This window comes from Mauremys reevesii, linkage group 8, assembly GCF_016161935.1.
Source record: "Mauremys reevesii isolate NIE-2019 linkage group 8, ASM1616193v1, whole genome shotgun sequence".
Taxonomy (NCBI): Eukaryota; Metazoa; Chordata; order Testudines; family Geoemydidae; genus Mauremys; species Mauremys reevesii.
In genome coordinates this window covers 64,947,228-64,972,500 of record NC_052630.1, presented here as the reverse complement: position 1 = coordinate 64,972,500, position 25,273 = coordinate 64,947,228, and the positions used below count along the sequence as shown (strand labels likewise).

The 25,273-nt window shown below is 42.3% G+C and overlaps 1 protein-coding gene across 1 annotated transcript in view; it reads right to left on the bottom strand.

Moving 5' to 3' along the window:
- CRB1 (crumbs cell polarity complex component 1) overlaps window positions 1-25,273 on the bottom strand; it is a 120,862-nt gene that overhangs the window by 81,521 nt on the left and 14,068 nt on the right. The window contains exons 4-6 of the mRNA XM_039483413.1: window positions 14,912-15,107; window positions 10,957-11,096; window positions 4,947-5,129 (exon numbers count right to left, since the gene is read on the bottom strand). Of these exons, the coding sequence (XP_039339347.1) occupies window positions 4,947-5,129; window positions 10,957-11,096; window positions 14,912-15,107 (519 nt within the window). The remainder of the gene's footprint in view (window positions 1-4,946; window positions 5,130-10,956; window positions 11,097-14,911; window positions 15,108-25,273) is intronic.

The window sequence follows — 25,273 nt, the reverse complement described above, 5'->3', positions numbered from 1 at the left end:
CCTCCCCCAACTCATGATTAGGGGGTTTCTGATGCATGATTGTTGAGCATTTGGGGTTAGCAACCTGTGTATAGTATCTTGCCCATTACTGTAGACCACAAATCATATTTATATCTGTATAATATTCAGGGCCCAATTCATCCACAGGGGCAGGAACTTTAGTTTGCAGCACCTGCGTCCACAGGAGCAGCTGCACTAAAATGAGGAGTTACTTCCAGGTGGCATTGCTGTTGCTGCCCTTTGCCAGGGGTTTTACAAGAGGAGAACAGCAGTAAAATCTATCCAGGGTGCCATAAGCAGCTTGCCTTGAGAGGCTGCTTGGCAGTGGTGCATTGCAGCCAGCTTAGCCTCGGTCTCATTCCTCTTCTCATCCAACCACTTGTGCTAAGCAATGAATGCACATACGACACCAGTCTGGTCACATCATTTTCTCATGTGTTGCCCTAACATATTGGGAAAAGGGCCAAGGAGATTTAAAAGGAGAAAATAGAAAATGAAAATAATTCCTGTGCCAAAAACCTCTTGGGAACTCAGTGTGCCAAAGCAAGCAACAGTGCTGGTGGCATAACTGGCAAGGTGGTTTAGTGTCAGAAAGCCACCGTAAATGGTAAAGTCCTTAATACGCAACGTTAAGTCAATTGGCAGCAGGCGCCGGGCATAATCACAAACAGCTTGGTTAGCTCTGCTGTCACTATCCTCACTGCAGCTTACGTAGCTTTATTAATGTAAAACTGCTGGGTATTGCTGATGGTTTTCAGTGCAGTCCTGCTCTCATCGAGACTAATGGCATAATTCCTATTGATTCCAGTGGTGCAGGATCGGACTCCAGCATCACCGCTCTTGTATGTTAACCTTCCATGGGGATCAATTCAGTTTTAGAATGTGCCAGCTTGGACAAACCTAGCAAGCTCTACAGCATTTAAGTGGTTACATTCGGGATGCACTAATCTCCAATGTATGCATTAGGCCTGGGGGGGTTCATTTTTGTTACTATCTAGTGTAACAAGTCACTAGCAAATCAATAGTGTGTCCCCATGTACAAAGCTGGTTTTGCTGAAATGTCAGTAAACATTTCATTAAACGTTTCCATGAATGGAAGTGAAAAGTTTAATCTTTCAGCCAACAGCATTCTTCAAACACATGTAGTACTAAGCCATACAGTCCACACATGTCTCCCAAGCCAGCACATTAGCAGCTACAGTGGTGAAACCCATATGTAAATGGCTGTGCATCTAGGCCCCAACTGAGCAAGTTACTTAAGTAGATGCCTAATTTAACACCAATGGGACTACTCACTTAATTAATTAGTTATGCATGTGCTAAAGTACCTTGCTGAATCAAGGCCATAAAGTATAAATTTTAGTACAATAATTGTCTTCAGACAAAGTTTGCAAATTACAAATATATTTTATCTTAAATAAAAAGAAAACCCAAACTATTAAAAGTACCTTTAGGATACAGACCCTATAGTCAGAGACAGCATCCACATTCTAAGGGCCTGAGCCTACAAAGTGCTGAGTACCTCTTGAAATTTGAGCATCCTCAATGTCTATTGGCTTAAAAGAGAGCTGATGATCTCAGCACTTTGTATGAGCTACTTGGCACCTTGCAGGCTCTTTGGGGGGCCTTGCTCCTCCCTAGGGCCTTAAGCTTCTATTTTCAATCACTTTCAACTCCCTCAAAAAATCCTCCTTGGGGATTAAATTCCCCAGACTTCTTTTTAGCTGAGAAGCAAATCTTTTTGGTGCATTTTAGATTCAGATCTGTTTAGCTGGCTTCGAGTCATCCAAATATGGTGGGGCGGGGAAGGGATTTTTCTCCTCTCCAACTCTTGGAGTAGGAGTGTCCATACACAACATTTTAATTGTACAATTGAGACCCATTTCACCCAACCAACCACCATCAAAAAGTCAATACGGACAGTGTACTTAAACATACATGGATCTTTAGGTGTTAAGGTCAGAAGAACTCAAGATCTTCCGCTCCAAAACCACAGACCTTTAACAAGCAAGCCAAAGGAACTTAGCTTAGCCAGTTAATGGAACTGAGAAGTAGACAACAGTGTCTGACATTCCACACAGTAGCGGGCAGTTCTACATATATTTATATACACATACACAAACCAGCAGCCAATACGTTGCTGAGTGTGAACTTCATTCTGGATTTATCTCCAGACTGAGCAGTGCAACTGCTACAGACCGTGATCAACCTCCATCTTCCTTAATTCCCACAGAACAGAGTGATTTATTATTTGAAAGCCTGGATACCTGGCTCTAATTGGAGAAATAACTTAGCACCACTAGAAGTGACTGTTTCCATTCTAGTCTCATGGAGATTTTAGCATCAGCATTTTTGACATACTAAGCAGCTGAGGCAGATTTTGAGTACAGTCGTTTTCAGAATGTAGATGCTGCCTCTGACTATAGTGTCTGTGGGTATGTACATGAACTTATAAAAGACTGGGGTCTACTGAAAGGAATTGGGATGGTTACTAGCACTGCACCTAAGGGCACCACATTCATCAGCACTAACTCAGATTTTATTCCTTAGCAAATCAGTCTCACTGCATTATCTCTAACTCCAGCAGACAGTTTTCTCCAGTTGTTAGAGCAAAGCACTGGATGCCCAGGGAACAGCTGTCTTACTGTGTGACTTGGAGCAAGACACTTGACCTCCTTGTACCTTGGCCAGGCCAGCTAGGAAAGTGGCTAAAAGTTGGACCATTTTGAGAACCAGATGCTGCAGCTGAACTGTCCTGAGTAACGAGAATAAACCTGTTTTGCCACTGCCTCGCACAACATGTGGCTGCTGAATGGTTCTTCAGCAGCAGCTTCTGCAACTGTTCTTATGACACATACCTTCTTCCTGTGTCTAGCTAGTCACATATCACACTGAGTGCAAAGAGTGATGCTGTTCATTCTGACTTGCTTTTTTGCCCCCATGGTACAGTCTACAGGATGACTACATAAATATAAACAAGGACTTTCAAAAACAGGGTCTATGCTCCTAAATTCATACACAGTCAATGGGCGGTGCTGGGTGCTCAGCACTTTTGAAAAATCAATGTTGGTGCCTAAATATGGATTTAGGATCCTAATTATTAAAAATATGTTGTATTCCATGTGCCCATATTGCATATACTCACATAGGATTTATACAGCTGTGCAATAGATTTAGGATTTGCTCAAGGCTTTTGTAGGGTAGAGAGTATCTGCCAAGCCCTAATTTCATCTAGCCACAGAGCAGATAGCACAGCTATTATTATTTATTGTTAATAAACATTCACATAATGCCAAACTTTACAGAGAATACAAAATACACTGTCCCATCCCTAGAGAGTTTCTGATGTAAGGGCTGGATTCTTCTTCATCCTGAGCAGTATCTGACCCTGAAAGTAGTCCCACTGACATTTGTGGGACTACCTGGGGGGTAAGAGTGAGTAAGGTTGGCAAAATCAGAGCCTCAATCAGGCAAATCTGACACGTGAAGGTGAAAGAGAGTGGTAGGGAAGGGAGGGATGAAGGTGAAACCAGAGAACAATAATGGTAGCCATATTGAACAGCATGTGAATTTTTAAAGTAGGCTAATAGGGGAGGAACAGAGAGCTGAGGGATGCAAGGTGGGGATGGATGTAAGGTGAGAGAGGAGGGATTTGGAGAAGAGTGATGGTGCTGACTATACAGGGGGAGAGATGGATGCCTCAGACAGAACAAAGTGCAATGGCAATACCTGGTGACAGGATAGGGAAGGATAGTTAAGGGGACAGAATGGAGCAGAATCATTGAGAGTCCCATGGCCACTCTGTGGAAATTCATCCAAAATCCAGAGAGACAGCCAGAGGGAGAGAATTGCAGAAGAAAAATCATTTTCTGTACCTGCTGAGTCAGAGAGGTCAGTCATGCTACCCACTGGAGGACACGGCAGATTTTATAAACCACTCAGGAGGTGAACGGAATGTCAAATTGAAGACAGGTAAAATTTATCCCTTCTATTTTTAAAGACTCATTCTTTTTTCTTGGGGACTAGGAGAGTGGAGTTGACAGGGCCAGACTGTAGATCCAGAGCCTTACACTACTGGGCTTTTTAAAAGGATTAATACATTAGATAACTGAACATGAAACTCAGGACTGACCTACCTTTCTATTATAGAATTATGATTATCGCTAAAAGATTTTTGTTAGACATACAAACTCCTTTGAAGTTAATTTTCATTTAAGAGGTAGAAGTTCACCAGTGCCTTACATGACAGATGTATCAACGAAGTTGCATTTGGGTCATTGTGAGGAGGGTTACCACCAATACCTAGATTCCACAATATGGAGTGCATTAGGATTGCAGAGATTGAGAGAGAAATTGTAAACTTGTCAAGTAGAATTCTTATTTCATTTCTGATTTACAAATATGTGTCATCATTGTTAATACTCATTGCCCATTGTGGAATGTTATAAATGTGCACAATGATTCTAAAACAGATGAGAAAAGAAGTCCCTACCAAAAGGAATTTTTAGTAAAATTCAAACAAATGCAATAAGAGCAACAGTGTTCCAAGCACAAAAATGCAGAGGGCACAAAGTCTCTCTTTCTGTCGCCTTGCTCAGGGATTGGGTTGGGTGTCAAGTTTAGCAACTCCTGGTAACTTGCTACCCTCACAACTCCTTTTTTAATAAATTAGTAGTCCCTCTGTAATTACCCATTCATTTAAATTAAGTAGCCTGTTGCTTTTCTTAAGTAGCTTTGTTACTGAAGTGTGTGGCAGTTGTTTTTTATTATTTTTTTTTTATTTGTAGACTTGGGAGCCTTGCCCTCAATATTTCTGCTAAAAATACATATTTACTATGACCACAAGGGGGACCCTTTGCACTATGTCACCTATATAACATGTAACAATATTTAAGCCATAGGATACTGTAACAGATTATATCGTTGGTTTTTCCCAACAGGCTTACCTGTGAATCCTGGCCGACAATTACACACATAACCCGATGCTCCATTGTAGCTGAAATCTGCTGGCAGTTCTAGAATACGTCCATACCAGGTTGGCCAGGACCGCTCCACACATTCACTCTCATAGAAGCACGGATTACTGCTGCATTCATTTACATCAATCTCACAATAGGAACCTGCATACCCTGTGGAACAGAAATCAGACTCAGTCTTGAAAAACATATGAGTCTCCTTGGATAAGTAAGCCACTTAAGATGTGTTGTAAAAAGTTTCAGTTCTCCAGGAGAAAAGATTGCTTCCAAGATTGTAGTCTCATAACAAATACCTAAAAGAATATAATTCCTCCTTTATTTTCCCTTAATTCCACAACAAGAATGTGTCATTGTCAAACAATCTCCATGGCCAGTGTGACAGCAGAGAGTAGTCAGAACCAATATTCTGGATTTGAAAATATTGAGCTCCATAAACTATGGATAAATCTGGATACAAACTTTACAATGTGTCAAACTGGAACCCTGGATCTGAATACCCTCTGAGGTTCAAAAGGTGCAGTTAAGCCTTTTTATGTTTTCTGTTTTAACTGTTTTCTTTCTGCTGCTGTTTTATGGTTCCAAAAAACCACAGCAACAGGTGCTAACTAGAAGCAGGAAGTACTGGTAAACTAAGGAGAAAGAGATGATTCTTATAACATTTTTTGCCAAGTTTTGCAAACCCAAAAGGTTATAAATGTTTACAATAAGCATCCACACTTTGAGGTGATTAGCTTCCAGCAAAACTTTAAGTGTTGTCCATTACTATTCCAAGCTTTTCTCAGTTTTTACGTGCCTGTTTGTTCAGTTAGTATTCTTTGCCCAAGAGGAGCCTTACTTGGAAGCAGCTGGCCCTTTCCAACCATTGCTTTTTTCTGTTTTATTGGTTCAGTTTTTCCAAATACATCATTTACATCTTGGTAATAAGCAAGTAGCAGTTGCAGCTGGACTAGAACAAAACCACTCAGTTCTAAAGCTCTCAAGGAAGGGAGAAAAGTAAGAACCCTCAGCTTTACCTCAATGCCAGTTCAATTGTACACACATTTCAAAAATAGCAGGGCATATAAAAGAAGGATGGTAGTTGTGTGATTAAGGCAAAGGACTGGGAATCAGGAAACATTCTTGGCTTGACTGCAAGCTTCACAGGAGTGTATAGAGGCCAAATAAACTAATGTTTGTAAAGTGATTTTAGCTTCTTGAATGGAAGGTGCTATAGAATTGCAAAGACTTGTTATTCCTGAGATTTCTCCATAATCCTAAGAATTCTGTCAAATCAATGCATTTCTAATGCAACAATCACCAGGTTTGAAGGTTTGGAGAATGAGGAAGGGGTAAAGCAGATGGTCACTGACAGTGGGAGGCCAAGAAAAAAGAGACGTCCCAGTCCCCCATAGAAAGGGGAGAGGTCTATGGAAGTAGCACCAGTTTGGGCCCAGGAGGATGCAGGATGGGGGGAGGGGAAGGAACCACAATGGATGATGGAAATGGAAGGAGCAACCAGGAGACGGAGGATAGGTTGAGGGGGACCGCACTGTCCCAGGGCAAAGCAGGGTCTCGTGGGATGGGGGGATTGTGAGAAGGGCCTGGGACAGGGCCGTGACCAGGGGGGCGAAGAGAAGAGAAAGGTGTGCTGCTCTACGGGGTGCTAAAGGGATGTGGACCTGAGGTTGAAAAAAAAGGATAAGAGGAGGCAGTAAGAGAACCATTTGGTCATCTTCATGGTGAATGACGAATGACTTCTAGATTCTCGAAGGATAGAGGGAGACTAGGAGGGTTGGTAAGACGTAAGTGGAGCTCAAGACTCAGGACAGGTGGGATCCTATCCTACCCTACTGAAGGGCTAGGAGGAAGGCAAGAGGGGTGACAGGATTGTGACGATTAGAGGTTGGCTGAGGTGAGGAGTGGGAGGGAGGGGGAGGGGGAGGGGCTTGGGGACTTTTTGGGGACACACAACTGTTCTCACGGGAACACCTCTCCAGAGAAGGGAAGGAAGAAGTAAGGAGGGGGGGGAGGCTGAGGGATCTGATTAAAATAAACTAAACTAGACACTGGGGGAACGGGAGGAGGTTGGTGCTGCTCACGCCAAATTTATACATTGGGAACAAGATAACAAGATACACACAGATATAGCCAGAGGGGATAGGACAGAGGAAGAGGGGGGGGTGGAAGGAAGAGGGGGACGGATACTACTGTAGTCAGATACCCGAGTTAGTTGAAAAGAAAGAGTGAGAGAGTGAGGAAAAAATGAGGAAAAATGTTAGGGATGTTTGATGTTCAATGCAAAAAATGGAGGTAACAGGGAAAGGAGCTGATGGTCAGCTCCTGGAACGGAAAAAAAACGAATACAAGAAGGAAGGGTACATGGTGGGAGGAGTGACATGTACTGGAGTAAGGGTATGTGGAAGAGGTTGCTGTTTAGGAAAAGAAGGTGCAAAGGTAAAGGTGGGGAATAATGAGTATATGTGTAATGAGTGAAAAAATGGATAACTAAGCAAGCAATAATAATGGATAATCTGTAATCTGGGGTCTGAATGGAAAAAAAACTAAAAAAGGACCACCCGATCACCGTGATAGTGGAGCTTGACTGCTATAGAGATAGCTAGATAGAATTTTGAGAGATAAAATATTGCTTTAATGAGATTAAAATACTAAAGGGAACTGCTTGATATGGGACTTTATTGACTGGATATATATAGGGAAACAAATGCTAGTAATAATAATATAATAATTGTTTTTTCCTAGAATTGTGGCTAATAATGGTCCTCATCAAAGTGAGTTGCTGAACGACGGATGGGATGCCATTTTAGATTTGATTTTGGTGAGTAACGAGACCTTGTTTGAGGATTGTTTTGGTGAGGGAATTGTTGAGAGGAGAGATCATGAAATAATTCTCTCAATAAATGGGGAGATAATCAGGACTAGCATCTGAGACTTAGGGTTACGATTTCCAAAGGGCTAACTTTACTAAATTAAGGCGACTAGTTAAAGGGGACTGGGCTAACATATTTAGGGATCTAAAAAGTGGGTGGCAATCTAAAGGCAGTTTGCATGTGAGGTTGCAGAGTTGTCAGAGTTGTGTATCCCGCAGAAGGAAAAGCAAGCAGTTTAGAGGAGAGCTTAGAGAGATGCGAGCAGAGGGTTATAGTTAAAAAACAGAAAAAAAACAGAAGCGGAAAAAGAGGAGGAAAAGGAGGGAAAAATGAAGAAGTGTCAGAAGGAGTAGGGAAGCAGTGAGAAAGCAGAGTGAAGAAAGGCAGGAAGTGGAAGCGAAGGATTAAAAGGAGGGAGCAAAAACAGGCAAAAAAGCAATTTGAAGCCATAGGAATAAAAAGAAGAGAAAGAAAGAAAACCAAGAAATGAGATTAGGGATTATAAAGGAATATTTGGATGGGAATAAATATCTGAACGAATATTTTGAATAGATCTCTTGAATAGATTAATGAGGCTAATATAGGAAGAAGGAAGGAGAGAGGGAATGAAGATATGGGGGGAATGGGTGGGGGTAGAAGTATGGAGTAAACAATATGGTATCTACGAGATAAAAGCCGGATAATCATAAATCCTAGAATATTAAGGGAATAAAATTAATAAGTTCTAGTTTTTAGCTAATAAGTTTAATTTTAAATGTAAATATAATTGTAGATTAGTTAAAATTAAAACATGTTAATTTTTAATAATGTAGTTCCTTTAAAGAAGAAGCAAAAAAGGCCGGTGGTAGGGAAAAAAGTTGGTGGTTCGTAGTATGCAAAAGTATGGAAAAATCTAAAAGAAAGTAGTGGTTCGTAAAATCAGGAAAATTGAGTGGATGGTCTCCCAGAATATTTCAGATTATTGATAGATTAATAAGGAATCTCTCTCTCTTCCTCTAAAATTACCATTTATTTCTCCAAATGAAAAAGGAGATAATGATTTAGGTAAGGTGGAAAAGATGGATCTAGATTGCATGGATTTGAGTGGAAAGAATTGGAAATTAAATTGGAAAAAATTACTGGAAAAATGGGAAAAGATGAAAGGAGGGAGAAAGGATCCAGAGGAGGATAAGGAGCTGGTTACTGGGGGGGAGGGAGGGTATGGATTGAGTTCCTCAGGTTGGTTTGGGGGGAGTTATTTGGGTCTTTTTTAAGCTTCGGTGGGAGGTCTTTTTTTATTTGAAAGGATTAGGGGATGGATGACATTTGAAGTTGGATGACTTGTGAAAGATGTTGCCATAAAGATGGGGATGGGGAGATGAGTTTGGGAACTGGAGTAGGAGTACCAGGTACAGGATGAAATTAAGAACAGGTAAGGAGTAAGTATGGTAGATGGAGTGAAGAATTTTAGGAGGAGAAGGAAATAGAATTTTGTTGAGAGAAGGGGAGGAGATGGGGGAGAGGAGAGGGCTACAAGGATGAAGTGTGATGGAGAAGAGATTAATGTGATGTGTAGTGGAGATAGAGATAATGAAAGTGAATATATAATGTGGGAATTGAAAGTGCATTAATGTTTAGGGATGCAAGGGGTTGGTGAATTTCTAGTTAGATATAAAAGAGGTGTGGAAGGCCTCATTTGAAGTATTGGAGTTCATTTTTTGTATTATGGTTTTGAAGGATTCTAGAATTTGAGGAGGTTGAATTCAATCAAAAGAAGAGAAAGAGAGGAGGTTGCAAGGATGATGTGAAGGAGAGGGAGATATAGAAAAGGAGAGGGTTAGGATTGAGGTTAAATATTGTAGAGAGATACCATTAGGACAAGGATAGGAAAGAGGGGATAAATTATCAGAGGAGGAGAAGGACAGGGAGGATAAATTGGAGAGGGAGCAGTACTAATTGACCTTAGGATCAAAGGACAGGTCATAAGTTAATGGAGGAAATGGAAAATTAAGCTGTGAAATTTAAGGATGGAACATAACAGTCAGGGATAGGAATAAGTTTACGAGCGAATGAGGGGATAAGCTTGGAGATTAAGGTAGATATTAAGATGGAGAGATATATGTGGGAGATAGTATGGGTGGATATGGATAGGGAATGGCATATGAGGTAATGTTTCAAAGTCTTGCCCGCATATATTTTAGGGGTTTGGATGGATATATGTGGAGGTGGGAGCTGGGGGTTGGAAGATGTGGAGTTCAGGCTCGGGAAGGAATTTTCCTCCATTGGGGGGGGGAGGGAATTTTCTCCAGGGAATCCTGGCATCGGCTGTTTTCGTTTATCAACTAGCAGTCGGTTAGTGGAGATGAGGCTACCCTGGCTTATGTGATCGGCTTATGATTATTATCTGAGCTCCCGCTACACTATAGTAAGCAGGAAAACAATCTACCAACATACAAACTAACCACAATGAATCTCTCTGGAAACTATAGTGTCTGCATCCTATCCAGGGATGCAGGAGCATTTTCTCAAACAACTGTCTCTGAAGCAGTTTCTCGGTTTAGCGGGACATGGGTGCATGAAGGGGCACAAGACTCTGAAACTGCACCTTGTGTTCTGACCCTTGTTCTAACTTGTAAGGACCTGCACTCAGAGGGCCACAGGAGGTTGGTTTCCAAAATCCACTTATAGCTCAAGTTATTTCCAGATGGAGCGTTCAACATGTTGTGTGGGAGCACCAGGGTTCTCATTTCAATCGAAAAGTCAATTTGTGAAGACTAAAAACCTGGCAGCAGCAGCAAGAGTTCCCATGTCCCATGTACTGATGAATTAAGCATGTGATTGGGAAGTAAACCCCAGATTGTAGTTCCAACTGTGCTAATGACTTGACTTAATAATACTTTGTATTTTGTTCATTTTGACCTCATATGGGGTCACTTGTCCTCAGCTGGGGTAAACTGTCAGAGTTCCATTGAAGCCAATGGAGCTATACTAAGGTTCTGTCCCATGAACCCTTTCCAAGGCTGGTAACATACAATATTTTTAAATGTATGTAGGTACGTGTTTTCTTGTAGAGTAGTGTGGACATTTCTACTTTAAAGGGAAGGAGAATGCTTGTAAGGGAATGCAGAGCTTACCTGGCCAACAGTGGCATGTATAATTCTCAGCGCTGTCCTCACAGGTAGCATTATTGTGGCATGGTTGGGACTGGCATAAGGGAATTAAGATTTCACAGTGCAGGCCCATAAATCCACTACTGGTACAGTTGCAGCTATACCTACAATACAAAAGGCTGACACTGAGTCCAACTAGAAGTCATTATGAAGACTCATATATATCTTTGGACTGAAGTGCTTTTACACTGGAAACATTTTGTATAGTATCCTGTGCTGAGATGACCCATTTAAAATGAAAACTCTTTTTTAAAGTTGAAAGATCAGGGCAGGGATTGTGCCTCCTCTTGTGTTTGTACCTAGCACATTGTGGGCACCATGAGAAATAAATAATAATAGTACTTATTATTATGTAAAAGCACAGTGCCTTGCAAGCCTAACTGACACACTCATAACACTTTCAACTAGGGTTGTTTTCCCAGCCTTGGGTCTTCTGGCTAAGGAACTAGACTTGGATTCAGGAGATCTGGGTTCAATCCCTGGATTTACCACAGACTTCCTGTGTAACCTTGGGCAAGTCTTGGTGCCTCAGTTCCCCATTTATAAAATGTAGCTAATAATACTTCCTTTCTTATACTGACCTATGTCTGCCTGGTCTATTTAAGCTGTAAGCTCTTCAGGGCAGGGACCGCTTCTTACAATGTGTAGAGCTAGCACAATGAGACCTCTGTGAGATATTGTAAGAGAAATAATACTAATATCTCTTTAACTTAGCAGCAATGCTATTGTTTTCCCTTCAGAAATAAAGTAGCTTGTGCATGAAGATGAGATATGAATATGTGCAGTAGTGAACTATCGGCAGGCAATCAATAGTGCCTGCTTTTTAATCCATTGTGCTGATTTCAGAAATGCCAACTGTGCACATTACACACACTATCTTGTAATCGCACCACAATATGTCATACCTCATGTTTCTGGCATGATCCAAGTAAACACCTAATGCAACACATGCCATACAAAAAGACAGGCCTCTGCAAAATGGCTGAGTTATAATATGCTTGTTGGAGTGATTTGCATTTCATCTTTATCTAGTAAGAAGAGGGGATCTGTGTATGTCATCAGAAAGTAAATTAATTCAGCTACTATATTATATTTCCTTTATTTTGAAAAAAAAAATCCATTGGCTTTTGTGCAATTAAAACCATGAAGACTTCTGACTGAACATGACATCTCTAGCCGTGAGATAAAAAGACTACACTTGTTTTGTGATGTCAGGGTTTAACTCCAAAGCCTTATTCTGGAGAAGCAAGTAATGCTGTTGAACACCAGAGCATAATGTGATGTGTCTACTGTAGTATTAACATTCTACAGTATTTCTTTGGATGGTAGGCAAAAAATTCACAATGGGGAAAATTCATTCGTAGCATGTGTGTAACACCGGTAAAACAAATGGGTATGTAGACTTAGACCACGGATGAATTTGGTCCAGTGTGTATGGAATTTGGGAAGTCAAATGTGGGGAGAAGGACTTCTCTGATCAACTACATAATTTTCAGCCTGAGGAACTCTTAAAAGTATTCTCAGAACAGAAAAATGTCATTTCTTTTGTTAGTTTTTCATATGTTTCCTTGATACATTTTCTGGTTGGTGAAGATCTGTATTTGGAGAATGGATTTATCCCCCTTTAGCCTATCCTCTCCCTTGACCCAGAAATGAAGTCACAGTGAATTTTCAAATAGCATTGCTGGCACTGCCAAATGTGCATATGTATCCATTTCTCATGTACACTCAATTATTACACATTGCAATGGTTTGCTAGGGGATCCTTGAGGTTAACTTGTATAGAGGATTTGGTTTGCATAATTAATAAAAGAAGGACAGGGTGGGTAGAAAGCCCAGTGAGGCTCTAAATTTCCTACCCATACCTCCTAGTGCCGAGGGCTGTGATTTCATTGGTGTATGCGTCTAAGAGAAATCCCCGTGTTCCCTTAAACAGGTCACCAGACCGATTTTTGTGGGGGTGCCTTACTTCAGATCTCACAATGTGCAAAATAGCTACTTGTCCAGAGCAGTGCTTGTTTTAGGCCTGACCCAAATCCATCTGAAAGTATTTCCATTGGTTTCAGTGGGCTTTGGATCAGGTCCTTTGAGCACACACAACTATACTTTGTGTGTGCACATATTGGTATTTTGTGGGTGCAGGTTAGGTACCAGTGTAAATCAGCAGACACTCTACTGATGTCAATGTAAAATGTAAAACTTGTTTCAGAAGAGGGTTGGGCCCAGTGTGTCAAGTTCTTCCCTATGTTACACCCATGTAACCTCACTGAAGGCAATAGGGCTTCAAGACTGAAGATGAGGGAAGAATTTGGCCTAGTGTTTGAATAAATAGCTCATAATGCTAAATCTGTGACTTCACAGTCATGTTCATAGCAGTAGATTGTCCCATCAAAGGATTATAACTTCACTGCAGGATGAGGTAGAAAGGAGAAATGAGGATGTGAAGAATAGAAGCTTTCTTCTGACTCCAACATCTTAATAAGAGGAGGGATGGCAGAAAAGGACTGGCTAACTATCTTTGTATTTCAAATTTGCTCTGCTGTCCAAGCCCCTTTTTAATGTAATTAGTGTGCAGATCCTTTTTCATTATGATTACCAAATTGACCTCCAGAAACATTGCAGTATAATCAGTCACTTCAAAGCATTCCTACATGTGCCATAGTTTTGGTCTCCAGTAGGTAAATGAATGTGATCTGGTCTGGCTAGAATAAGCATTATTACCGCTCACAATATGTATGTGTCTTCAAAAGGTCTCAGGCTTTCTAAATGACTCTGCCGAGCAGGCATCAGATGCAAGGTGACCTCTTTCTCTCACTCCACTATGCTTGAACTGCACTGGAAAATCGAGAATTGCTTTGTATTGCTCAGAGTCATTCAGTACTACAGAAAGGGAATTCTACAAGGTTAGTGTAATGTTGCAATATGGTGCAAAAGTTCATTGCTGGAACATGATCTTTATCCTCTTGTGAATTAAAGTCAAGCCCAGGCTCTTAATGACCTTGCTTTTCTGATGGATTTCTTTATAACGGGTACCTTCAAAATAGCCCCTTAAGAACTGGAATTCACACGGTAGGGAACAATCCAGTACTGACAGAGGAATTACCTAGCTGAACTAACTGGTCATTTCCAGCCTAACTTCTATAATATAGATTTTATATTTGCATAGTTTCCCCTCTTTTGGAATTACATGTACAGTATGTAATGCTATCATCAAAGAGCCGAGACCTGGTTTTTGGCCTGTCTGGGTTGCACTTGGATCTCCTTGTAGGATCACTTAATTTCGGCAAAAGGAACTTGCTTGTAAGTCCTGACCCTTTCCCTTCTTTTTTTCCTGTCCTTTATCTACGCAGATTGTAGGCGCTTTGGGTCAGGGATCTGTTGCCTTACATATCTGTAAAATGTCTTGCACATTTCCTAGTGATGTCTATTACTATGGTTACTATTACCCTGTCTTTCACTTTTCTTTAATGTTTCTATTCTTTCAAAGTGGACAGCTGAACAATGCCAACATGTTATATTTTGTACACTTCCTCATCTTGATTAAGAAACTGAAGTTTTGGCAGATTAATATGATTTTCAAGATTTGTTTTATCAAAATGGTGCAGAATTCACCTTTAAATAATAGCTGTGCAGAGTTGACTAAAGAGCACTTTGTAAAGTTACAAATGTGAGGAGTCTACCTAGCAAATCAGTCTTTGCAGCAGACTCCCATTGGTTTACCTGCTCTGGGCCCAATCTTGCATTTCTTAATGCCCCCAAACTTGCTCTTAAGTCAGTGCAGGATTGGGTCCTCTTTTAGTAAATGAAATCAACAATTTGACAACTCAGCTAACCAGATGTTATTTCAACCTATTAGTGTTCAAGTTAAAGAGCATCGATCCTTCTTGTGAATAAGTTACCCTATATCTAGGATACATACCGATTGACATCATCTATACACTGCCCTCCATTGAGGCATGGCTGACTGGCACACTCATCAATGTTGATTTCACAGAGTTCACCTAGGAATCCAAGTGCACAGGAACAGAAATAGCTACCCAAAGTATCATGACAGGTTGCACCATTTAGACAAGGCTGTGACAAACACTCGTCAATTTCCAGCTCACAGTTTATACCTTTAAAAAAAAAAGTTTAGCAAAGTGTTAATTCTTCAGGTTTTCTCTGGGAACACTTTAAATGTCATATTTATGTAAGCTTTCTTCAAGCAGGTATCTCTTTTAGAAAATAATTTACCTCTTCAGTAGGGATTGCAAGATTACATTTTTGCAGATTTGGGGGAATTTACAGAAGAGAACAGAAGAGAACAGCTTTCATTCACAAGGAATATGGTAATTACAATCACATCTAATTAACTAAGTATTCACATGGAAACTAAACCCTTTAATTTTCACATTACTTACACCATGTTACAACTAAATTTGTATTTAATAGCATCTGTGAGGAACTAGTCACTTAAAGGGACTCTGTCAATATTGGTAGGTCTTACAGTTAGTTGAATTAATAGGAAGATTGTCTCATTGCGTTGGTCTTTGCCCTTTTCAATTCATAAATATGCTAGAGTGTGAGATATCTTGTTGACAACAGAAGGGCTGTTACAATACAGTATTGTAACAGCCCCTCTGGGATGTTCTGTAAAGTTATCTCAACTCTGAAGTAAGTTTACCCATATTCAAGATACCATGCAGGTTTAAAAAAAGCACCTCTTCTATCTATTCCAAGGGATGCTGGTATTATTTGCTAAGTAATGTTTTTCTTTTGAGCAGGAAATTCTTCTAATACCATTTTTAGCACCATTGCTTTCTTGTTAGCTAAATGGAGGGCAGGAGATTCCACTGAAAACTTTGATTATGCCATTCAAATTTTGCAACTCACATTTATTCAGTGGAGATATTGTAGCTGGCAGAACACTTGCAGTTGGCAGGTTAAAACCATCAGAAAAAAATAATATTTATTATTTAAAAAAATTAAATTAGAAGTGCATAAAAATAAGAAAATTGGCACCCAGAGCAACATCTACAAAGTGTTCCCCTTGTTTGGCTTTGCAGAAAAATGAAATGCTTCCTTGCTCCTAACAGTAATTCAGAGAAAGCATATGTTTTTGCAGGGGGTGAGGAAGGTCAAAGTTAAAATCCAATTTGCTGTCTTGCTTGGTCTTCTTCAGAATCCAGCTTTCATGGTCAAGACCTATGTTATTAATTCTAACATAGTAACAGACTTCATTCCACATGAGAAATAAAATGTGTTTAGGGAACCTTGTTCTAACACACAACATGGTTTTACTTGTGGTATAGATATGTCTTTTAAGATCTGTTAAATCAGACTGTGGAATCTTCACGTAAAAATTAGGGCTCCTCCTCACATTTTTCAGGTACATAAAAAAACCAACAACCTTGGGGCAGATATTCAGCTAGTGCAAATCAGAACTATGACAATTTACACCAGATAAGGATCCAGCCCATTTATTTTCAAATTACAAATTTTGCCTGTTTTAGTACTTGAAGTCTGCTCCTGCTCCCAGCTGAACCAACATAACTGTTACTGTTACCTTGTCATTCTCCCTTCCTCAATGCTTGTTTGATCCATCTCCCTTGTCATATGATGTGACTGTATGCTCTTTGTCTTTTTGTATTAATTGTGGGTACAGTGACTAGCACAGTGGGGTCCTGATTAAGACGTCTGGGTGGCACCACAACCCAATAATAACAATATTGAAGTCTAAACTTAAGACTAAACTTGCATTAATTTCAGTAGGAACAGGATTGGGCTTGTAGGCCCTGATTCTGAACCACTAAAGTTATTGGGAGTTTTGTGCCTTTGACTTCAGTAGCAGCAGGATCAGACCCTTAATGTATAGGATCAACTACCTATCTATAATTCCAAAGTTCCCTCTCGTGCTGCTTGTGTGCACTGCTCATCTGTTGAAAACTGAAGCCAATGGGGGTTTTGTTGCTTGAGAATTGAGGCTGGGATTCACAAAGGGGCCTTAGGAGACTTAAGTGCCCAACTCCCTTTGGCATTCAGTGGGATTTGGTATTTGGTGTCACCCAATACATTAGAGTTCTAGAAGGGGGCAGGTAGAGCATAAGGACTCAAGAGCAGAGACCATGTTCCATCCTCACTCACCCCTGGGAGCATGTTGCTTACATCTTGATTTAATGCTGCTGGCCTCACCTTCTTTGGTCAGGGCTAGATTGTGACCTGGATGCCTGCATGGCACCTTGGAGGGAGATGCAATGTGTGCTGGGGGGTAAGAATCCTCGTGGGGACTCCCCAGCAGCATACACCAGCGTGGCACTTACATCACCCTTGGAGAGGGCGTGCTGTGCTCCACCTTCCACACTTGCCCCTCCCTCGCCCTGCTCCCTTTCAGGCAGCCAATGCCAGTAGAGGCACTAGGATGAAGTGTTGTCTCTGCTCTTCAGCCACACTATGGCTCCTCTGCATGAGGTGCAGCCTGGGGCTGTCTTCCCCATTACCTACTTATGCAGGGGCTTGAATTTAAAACAACAGCCTGGGGTAAAACAAAACTCTTGTTTGCTCATCAGTGACTGGAGTTCCTTTTGTCTTTCATTTGCCTCTTCAGTCCTGTTTTGTGGCAATGCTAAGATACAGAGGGGGCAGACATCTGGATTTGAGCTATTGCTCACTCTCATAAATTGCTGTGGCTCTGCTCTCAGCCAGCTGATGGTGAGTTCATCCTTCTCGTTTCGGTTCTGTTCCCTGAAGCACAGTGCTCTGACCTTGTCTGCACTGAGGATTTCAGGGCAATCACCTACTCATGCTCAACTACTGTTGCGACTTTGCTGGTGCTAGCAAGGGTAGGAGCTCTAAGTGAGTTTTGGTGACATAGGGATGATAACCCCAGCAGCTGTTCTACTCCAGTGCTCCCACCCTTGCTAGGACCAGGACTAGAGCAATAGAAGGAGATTTCCCTCAGAATGGTCCCAGCCTTTGAGTTTCCATGTGCAATATTCTGCTTGCTGAGAATTAGACTTTGTTGACTTTTGTTTTTACTGAACTTTGAACTCGTGCTGAATTTGACTAACCCCAATGACTGGTTAAACCTAAGTTTCACCACAAATATTTTTACAAAACAAATAGATTCCTTTTATTCAGGTCCATTTTAAAATCACCTTTGACTCAATAGCTAGGGGTAGTAGTAATGACTAGGGGTTTGGTAGCACCTACTCAAGGATCTTGAAATGCCGCCTCAGCCTGATCCTCCCTATTAAAGTCAATACAAGCAGGAATGCAACCTATCAGCCTGAATGACTCAAGTTTTACCCAGGGTCACACCAAAAGTTCATGACACTGCCCAGAACAGAAGCCAGGCCTGTGTTGCTATGACAAAACTGTGTTTTATAGCCTCTGCAAACATCATGCAAATACTGCCCATGGAATCCTAATTCCCTCCACAAATCTACTTTCTGCTTTTTGTTCTTTAGTTCCAGAAGGGCTGTATGCTTCATTTTAGCTATGATAGGTGTTGTCTGCACTCATCTTGCTGGAAGCAGCAGTGACAATAGTGCAGTGCTCTGACCTTCAGCTGCTTATCTCCTTGCCATTTGCTCACAGACAAAATAGCAGTGTCTCTGTACTGTATTCAAATTTGTGGCATTTGAGAGCGCCACAGACAGGCACATACAATATGAATCAAATCACTTGCAGCAAGTATCCTGCTTGTAATTATCAACCCTAACAGCATGTCTTATATCATGACTTTAGAGCTCATTAATATTTCTTATATGATGGGAAACTCCCACTGGAAAAAAATTGTTGCTAGAGATACGATTCTGAAAAGGATCAGAATGTTACAGTGCAGCCAGGCACAGAGGGGAAAAAAAATAATGTAGGGTCAGGAGATGGCAACATTTGCAATATAAAGACAATGAATTATCACACATTATTTTTTGTGTGTGCTAAGGGGTAATTCAGACATTTTGAAGGCTTGATTAGAGAACCAAAAATAGTCCTTAGACAAATGATCTGTTTTTCATAGTCCCCTGTTTGCCAAGATAGCTTTGAAAAGCTTTCTATAAGCTTTCTATAGCCTCCATCAATGGTCAGATTTAAAACCAGGTTGTAGAACATACAAAATTCCAGATCTGAACATACCCAAACCTTGGGAAAGTTTGGTTCCAGACTCATGCCCAGGTCTGCCAAAAGAATCAATGAAATACATAGCATCAGCATCACTTAGGTCTACACTGCAGAGTTTTGTCACCAAAAGGCTGCTTTTGGCAATGAAACAGTGGAGGTGGACACAGTGCGATGCCACTTTTGGTGACAAAACTCTTCAGTTTCAGTGACAAAATAAAACCACCTTGACGAGAGGCATAAAGCTTTTAACAGCAAATTTAAAGTGACAAAGTGTCAATGTAGTTCATTATATCCTTATATCACCATAACTGGCCTCCCCTAGTATCCCACAATGCCCACCGTAACCGCTCTGCTCACTGTTTTGAACTCAGCTGCCCTGCAGGCATGCACCCTTCCCCTTTCAAAGCTCTGGGAAGTTCTGACAGCTGAGCTTGCCTCTCAGCTCCCGAACAAAGACCAAATCATTAACGTGGAATCCTCCTGTTCAACCCCTGCACTAGGAACACAGCCGCAGGCAGGCAGGGGTGGATGTGTGTGTGTGTATGAGAGAAAGAGAGAGAGAGAGAGAGACTGCTGTGCTGTGCAGTGCAGAGCCAGAGAGGGAGGTGGGGGCTGATGTCAGGGGTGTCCCCCTTCCCTGCCTCATGACTGGTTCCTTCCAGCAGCCATCTGAATTTAGAGTGACAGACTGTGGGTATGTCTACACTATGGGATTATTCCAATTTTACATAAACCGGTTTTGTAAAACAGATTGTATAAAGTCGAGTGCACGCGGCCACACTAAGCACATTAATTCGGCGTTGTGCATCCATGTACCAAGGCTAGCGTCGATTTCCGGAGCGTTGCACTGTGGGAGCTATCCTGTAGCTATCCCATAGTTCCCGCAGTCTCCCCCGCCCATTGGAATTCTGGGTTGAGATCTCAATGCAAAAACAGTGTCGCGGGTGATTCTGGATAAATGTCGTCACTCAATCCTTCCTCCGGGAAAGCAATGGCAGACAATCATTTTGCGCCCTTTTTCCCTGGATTGCCCTGGCAGACGCCATAGCATGGCAACCATGGAGCCCGTTTTGCCTTTTGTCACTGTCACCGTATGGGTTCTGGATGCTGCTGACAGACGCGGTACTGCAGTGCTACACAGCACCATTCATTTGCCTTTGCAAGATAGCAGAGACGGTTACCAGTCATATTGCACCATCTGCCATTGTAAATTGGCGATGAGATGATGGTTATCAGTTGTTCTGTACCATTTGCTGCTATCATGGGTGCTCCTGGCTGGCCTTCCTGAGGTTGGCCGGGGGTGCATAGGCAAAAATGGGAATGACTCCCCGGGTCATTCCCTTCCTATGTTTCGTCTAAAAATAGAGTCAGTCCAGCCTAGAATATAGGGCAAGTGTACTAGAGAACCAGAGAGCACAGCCGCTCTGTGTCAGAGCCCCAGAGATCCCGCAGAAATGATGAGCTGCATGCTATTCTATGGGGTGCCCCTGCAACAACCCCACCCGTTGCTTCCCTTCTCCCCCAACCCTCCTGGGCTACCATGGCAGTGTCCCCCCATTTGTGTGATGCAGGAATAAGAAACACAGATTTTTAGTGAGATAAAATGAGGGGGAGGAAGTCTCCAGCTGCTATGATAGTCCAGGCAGGACATTAAAGGGTGGGGGGGAGAGGAGTCCAGCCTTCCGCTGCTATGATAGTCCAGGCAGTACAGAATATTTTCTTTAGACATGATGCGGGGGGGGCTGATGGAGCTCAGCCCCCAGTTGCTATGATGAGGATGGTTACCAGCCGTTCTGCACCATCTGCTGAGAATGACCAGGAGTCATTCCTATTTTTACCCAGGCACCCCCGGCTGACCTCACCGAGGCCAGCCAGGAGCACTCACAGGATGATGACGAGGATGGATACCAGTTCTTTTTTACTGTACCGTCTGCTACCGGGGAGGGGAGGGGAGAGGATGCTGCTGTTTAGCGCTGCAGCACCCCGTCTACCAGCAGCATGCAGTAGACATAGGGTGACATTGAAAAAAGGCGAGAAACTATTTTTTCCCTTTTCTTTCGGCGGGGGGAAGGGTGTAAATTGACGACATACACCCTGAAACACCCGGGAAAATGTTTTTGACCCTTCAGGCATTTGGAGCCCAGCCAAGAATGCAAATGCTTTTCGGAGACTGCAGGGACTGTGGGATAGCTGGAGTCCTCAGTACCCCCTCCCTCCCTCAATGAGTGTCCATTTGATTCTTTGGCTTTCCTTTACGCTTCTCACGCAGCACGGTGCTGAGTCCCTGCTGTGGCCTCTGTCTATCATAGCCTGGAGATTTTTTCAAATGCTTTGTCATTTCGTCTTCTGTAACGGAGCTCTGATACAACAGATTTGTCCCCCCATACAGCGATCAGATCCAGTATCTCCCGTACGGTCCATGCTGGAGCTCTTTTTGGATTTGGGACTGCATTGCCACACGTGCTGATCAGAGCTCCACGCTGGGCAAACAGGAAATGAAATTCAAAAGTTCGCAGGGCTTTTCCTGTCTACCTGGCCAGTGCATCCGAGTTCAGATTGCTTTCCAGAGCGGTCACAATGGTGCACTGTGGGATACAGCCCGGAGGCCAATACCGTTGATTTGCGGCCACACTAACCCTAATCCGACATGGCAATACCCATTTCAGCGCTACTCCTCTCGTCAGGGAGGAGTACAGAAATCGGTTTAAAGAGCCCTTTATATCGATATAAAGGGCCTCATTGTGTGGCCGGGTGCAGGGTTAAATCGGTTTAATGCTACTAAATTCAGTTTAAACGCGTAGTGTAGACCAGGCCTCACTCTCCCCCAACACACACTCTGTCTCCTTCACATACACACTGCCCCCACTCTCTCTCACACTCTGTCTCTGTCTCTTCCCCCCCCCCGCACACACAGTCCCTGTCACACACTCTCCTCCCCCCCACACACACACTTTGGTTGAAAAGCAGCTGGCAATCTAGTAGGCTGCCCATGGAATGATGGGATTGAGAAGCCTGCATCATGTGATGCTGTACCTGCCCCATAGCCTTAGTCTCTGCACTAAATCTTAATTTACCTAATCTCGCATTCCTATCATACATAGACCACCCCCCCCCATTGACTTAAATGGAGCCCCCGCTCTGCACAACTACAGGAAGGCATAAAAGCTCCCTTTTCCACAGATTATGATTATTATTATTATTTATACCGTTTCCTAAATTGTGTAAGGCAGGATGTCCAAGATGTTCTATTCCTCCATCAGTATTAATAGTCAACATCTGACATTTGATAAGGGTTTTATTCATTGTGATGGGGTGGACTAGGCCCAGAGGTCCCCTGCTGGAGGCCTCAGTGTCCTCCCACACCCATCCCAGAAAAGGAGCAGTGGAGCTAAGTCCTCCAAGAGGCCTAGAAAGACAGCACAGGAAGCAGCCAATCAGGAGGTGACACTGTAAGGGGCTAGCCAATCAGAGGGTTGCAGGCTAGCATAAAAGGAGCCGCAGTGGCAACCAGCGTCAGTTCCTTGCTGGAGCCAAAGGAGTGTAGTTTGTGCCCCTGGCTGGCCAAAGGGAACTGTAGCACTATAGACAGCTCAGTGCTGGCAGGGACCAGAGTAGTAAGAAAGGGCTCTTGGCTGGCTGCTGGACCTGAACACAGATGCACCTTGAGGTAAGGGTGAAGCATTGGTGAAGCCATGGGGAAGTGGCCTAGGGAACTGAAAGCAGTTTAGTTAAAGGACATGGCCCTGGGTGGCTGCTATTCTTAGGGTATCTGGGCTGGCACCTGGAGTAGTGGGTAGGCCACTACTGGCTCAGTATCAGGGCTCATGGCTCAATGGTTGATCACAGGATGACTATGAGCCACCAATGTGATATGGCCATTAAAAAAGCTAATGCGGTTTTAGGATGCATCAGGTGAGGTATTTCCAGTAAAGATAAGGAGGTGTTAGTACCGTTATACAAGGCACTGGTGAGACCTCATCTGGAATACTGTATGGAGTTCTGGTCTCCCATGTTTAAGAAGGATGAATTCAAACTGGACCAGGTACAGAGAAGGGCTACTAGGATGATCCGAGGAATGGAAAACCTGTCTTATGAAAGGAGACTTTGTTTAGCCTAACCAAAAGGAGGCTGAGGGGAGATATGATTGCTCTTTATAAATATATCAGAGGAACAAATATCAGGGAGGGAGAGGAATTATTTAAGCTTCGTACCAATGTGGACACAAGAACAAATGGATATAAACTGGACACTAGGATGTTTAGACTTGAAATTAGATGAAGGTTTCTAACCATTAGAGGAGTGAAGTTCTGGAACTACTTCCAAGGGGAGTAGTGGGGGCAAAAGACATATCTGGCTTCAAGACTAAGCTTGATAAGTTTATGGAGGGGATGGTATAATGGGGTAGCCTAATTTTGGCAATTAATTGATCTTTGATTGTTAGCAGATAAATATGCCAAATGGTCTGTGACAGGATGTTAGATGGGGTGGGATCTGAGTTACTACAGAGAATTCTTTCCTGGGTGCTGGCTGGTGAGTCTTGCCCACATGCTCAGGGTTTAACTGATCGCCATATTTGGGGTCAGAAGGAATTTTCCTCCAGGGAAGATTGGCAGAGGCCCTGGAGGTTTTTTGCCTTCCTTTGCAGCGTGGGGCAGAGGTCACTTGCTGGAGGATTCTCTGCACCTTGAGGTCTTTAAACCACAATTTGAGGACTTCAATAACTCAGACATAGGTTAGGGGTTTGTTACAGGAGTGGGTGGGTGAGAATCTGTGGTCTTGTCATAAACAGTTAGTTAAGGGTTAAGGTTTGTTTTTTACCTGTAAAGGGTTAACAAGCAGTACCTGTGAACACCTGACCAGAGGACCAATCAGGGACAAGATAATTTAAAATCCCTGTGGAGGGAAGTTTTTTTTTTCCCCTGTATCCTTTGTTTTGAGTGACTCGCTCGTTGGAATTAAAGGAGTCCAGCCGTCTTAATCAAGTCCTCTCAGAGTTCTGCAATAATTTCTTCTATTCAAGCTAGTGAGTATTAGAAAGGGAACTAGTATTTTTATATTGTTGTTTCTGTATTTGCAATTGTGTGTTTTGCTATAGAATTTCTTTAATTCTGTACTGTTATTGCTTTTACTGAGAAAGAAAGGAGGGGGGATTCTCTCCAGAAATTGATAAGTTTAGACCCTGTGTATTGTTCCATCTTGGTATTACAGAGACAGTTTACTTTCTTTTTATTCTTTAATAAATCTTTTCTGTTAAGGACTTGGTTGATCTTTCCTTGGGTGAATTCTCAGGGAAAGGGGAGGAGGAAGGCATCCCTCTGTAGTTGAATCCCAGTATCTCTCCTAGGAGGAGGGAGCGGGGAGGAAGCAGGAGAAAATGGTTTACTTCTCCTAGGTGTAAGAACTCCATGGATTTGGGGCTCTTGGGATCCCCAAGGATTTTGGGGAAGGACTGTGTACCAATACACGTATATTATTGGGTGGTGGCAGCTTTTACAAGATCTAAACTAGGATTTTAGTTTAGGGGAGTCCATGCAGGTCCCCATCTTGTGAACCCAAAAGCTCCAAGTGGGGGAGAGACCTATGACATGGTTGGCAGCAGTGACGAACCTGAGAGCCATACAGAGGCAAGGCTTTTCTACCAAAGGGGGTTTAAAGCACTTTGACCTATGACAGGCCTGCATTGTGCAGGAGGTCAGACTAGATGACCATAATGGTCCCTACTGACGTTAAGTCTATGAATACCAGGGCTGAGATTGTTTAAAGACTGTAGACACACCCAGCCAGAAGGGAGCACTTGAGTACCATGCTGTTATATTCAGACACAACATAATGTACCTTGGGTTAAATCTGTCATGTTTCTTATAATACATTTCTATTTCTAACTCTTATTCAATCAATGCTCAGACTTCCAGTATAAAAGCAAATATTTATAAGCCTCTAAAACTAAACATGCACATTTGATTTCCCAGCTCTTGCACATGCAAAACTCAGTATTACAAGTGTAAACTGTATTTGCAGATGCACATTGATTGCTTATGTGAAACTACCCAATTTGAGAATTAAAACCTTGTCATCAGAAATGGTGGATTGTAATGTTAGAGGCCATTTCTGAACATTTCATGCATAAGGTTCAGAGAAAAATATTTTCATACACTGAAGAAAATGTGTAGTTGTTAAATTA